The sequence below is a fragment of the Triticum aestivum genome, chromosome 6D, assembly GCF_018294505.1.
Source record: "Triticum aestivum cultivar Chinese Spring chromosome 6D, IWGSC CS RefSeq v2.1, whole genome shotgun sequence".
In the NCBI taxonomy this organism is placed as follows: Eukaryota; Viridiplantae; Streptophyta; class Magnoliopsida; order Poales; family Poaceae; genus Triticum; species Triticum aestivum.
The window spans coordinates 10119865-10122326 of record NC_057811.1 but is presented as its reverse complement, the minus strand read 5'-3'; the positions used below and the strand labels follow the sequence as shown (position 1 = coordinate 10122326).

The following is a 2462-nucleotide window of genomic DNA, read 5'->3' as shown; positions in this document are numbered from 1 at the left end:
TTTTCTAAGCACAATTTAGATATAAAATACTGAACTGCAATAACTTAGTACTCCCTCCGTCCGGAAATACTTGTCCGAGGAATGGACGTATCTAGATGTATTTTAGTTCTAGATACATCCATTTGTATCCATTTCTACGACAAGTATTTCCGGACGGAGGGAATACTAACTTACATATGGTGGAAAACAAAAGACACTGAAATGAAAATGGAAATAGAAAATCTGGAATGAACGGAAATCATACTGATATACTTAGTGCAAAACGATGCAGGACAATTCTATTGCTTTATTTCATTGTCCTATACGGAAGTTGGAAACACAAATATATCCATTGACCCTCATTTTCAGAGATCGTAGGCAATGCTTTCTTGTCTACTAAATGACAACACATCAGGGATCAGGAATAAAATTATCAGCTTCACTAGTCATTAACAATGACCAAACCAGTATGTGCCAGAGGCAGGGATACTTGAACAGAAAACCAACTTCCATTTAGGCGGAAAAATAAACACTAACGTGAATTACCAGCTTACTAGACAGAATGAAAACTCTGTCATGTCATACAAAGTTACCAATTTTCATTGCCCGTTCTTGGCTCATGTGAATTTGAAATTAGCTGGCACTCCCCCCCTGTGTGCAGCATCATAGTCTTCAGCGAGGTGTGGCGCAGCATCCTTGTAAGGGCATATGTACCTCTGAACAAATACCTTCTCGACATAACTGAAAACTGAATAGTAGTCCCTGCCGCGATCTAGCAATCCATTTGCCTTGAGAAACTTCACAACATAGTACCGGGGCCTGAGCCGGCCATCCAGGCTATAATTGAGCATTGCCGGCCGATGAGCGATGTACTCCGGTTCCAACCCGACCTCGGAGATAAGGAACTCTGATTTGCTCTGCAGTGCATCCATAGAATGCCTCAGCATCATTGGAGACCTACACAAGGCCATGCCCACCTCAGCATCTGACCACCTGAACGTCTTCTTCAGGTAGTCCACTTTGGTGGCGATCTTCTCCGCACTTATGAATGAGACAGCATCCAGCGCATGCTTGAACATTGGAGAGCCACGGGGCACACCAAGGCCTTCTGCACACTCCACCATCGCCTGGATGCTTTCCAGTCTGGTGATGAGCATCCTCGGTTTGGAGCGGCACAGCTTGGCAATATCACAAGCAGCTAGCCCGCACTCCTGCAGGAGCGCGACGTTGGGCTTGATCCTCCTCTCGATGTCGGCGCCGATGAGGTAGAAACTGTGGCTCAGAGCCCGGAGGAGGTTCTCGGGGGAGCCGAAGAGGGGCAGGTAGTACTGCAGCCTGGAGACGATGGCTCTGCAGCGGAAATGGCCGCCGGCGGACGTGAGCGAGATGAGCCGCGCGATGTCGGGACGCGAGAGACCGAGGCCGGTTAGCTCGTCGACGTTACGGGCCAGGGTCTTCTCCACGCTGGCGCAGAGGAGCTGCGGGTCGCTGGCGACGAGGGCGGCGACATCGGCGCCGGAGAGGCCGAGGCCGGCGAGGAAGGTGCGGACGGCGTCGGGGTTAGCGGGGGACTTGAGGTGGGAGAGCTTGGGGGTGGCCTTGAGGGCCTGCGGGCGGGTGAGGCCGCAGGTGGAGACGAGGTACTCCTCCACGGCGAAGATGCTAGGGTCTGGGGAAAAGGCGGGCGCGGCCGCGGCCGCGGAGAGGAGTCGGTGGAGAGGGGAGAGGGGGGAGGCGGAGCGCGGCGAGAGGAGTTGGGCGAGGAGGCAGCTTCGGAGGCGGAGCATGGCGGCGCGAGGTCGCGGCGGCGCCGGCGGCGAGGGAAGGGCTGGAGCTTAGAGGAGAGTGATCAAGATTTGATTTTTGCGTGGAAGTGGTCCGGTTCGACCTGGATGCTGACCAAGTGACCCCACGCGTCAGTGTGTCTCATAGAGGGGAGGGCTGGAGCGACATGTACAGTTGAAAACTTAAGGGTAAATTTTAGCATGCTCTCTCTTACCTCCCATTTTCATATAAAAAATAAGAGTACATAATAGATGTGAGACATTTGTTTGATTATCTCAAAACATAAGAAGGAACATGTTAAAATTACTCGATCCAGTGATCAAGAAATTGTATAAGTGAGGACTCGTTGAACCAGATCTCAAAACCAACAACTCAAGCAGAAGAATTGCTCGGAAAAATTGAGGAGTGTCCAGACTTACAAGACTGGTTCAGTGGCTACTAGAGGTGTCTCGGTTGTGGTCTCTCACCACGTCGTCTCCCGGCCTAGTGGGCCGGGCCAAGGATCCTATGTCGGTTCACCAGTGCGTCACGTCGAAGCGGCCCATGGCATATGAAATGAAGCCTCCTGAAGACTTGTCGTATACTCCACAATATAGGAAGTCATGTATAGGAGTTCTCTTCGTACGTCGACTAGGGTATAGCCCTATATAAATCGAGGGATGGGGCTTGTAAGAAACACACAACAATCTCGGGTAGAT

The 2462-nt window shown here is 51.3% G+C and overlaps 1 protein-coding gene across 1 annotated transcript; it reads right to left on the bottom strand.

The window, feature by feature from the left end:
- Positions 1-266: 266 nt before the first annotated feature.
- Positions 267-1882, bottom strand: LOC123143034 (transcription termination factor MTERF8, chloroplastic). The gene has a single exon (XM_044561796.1). It carries the CDS (start codon positions 1764-1766, stop codon positions 597-599), a length of 1170 nt encoding a protein of 389 aa, XP_044417731.1. The 5' UTR covers positions 1767-1882; the 3' UTR covers positions 267-596.
- Between the last annotated feature and the right edge of the window lie 580 nt (positions 1883-2462).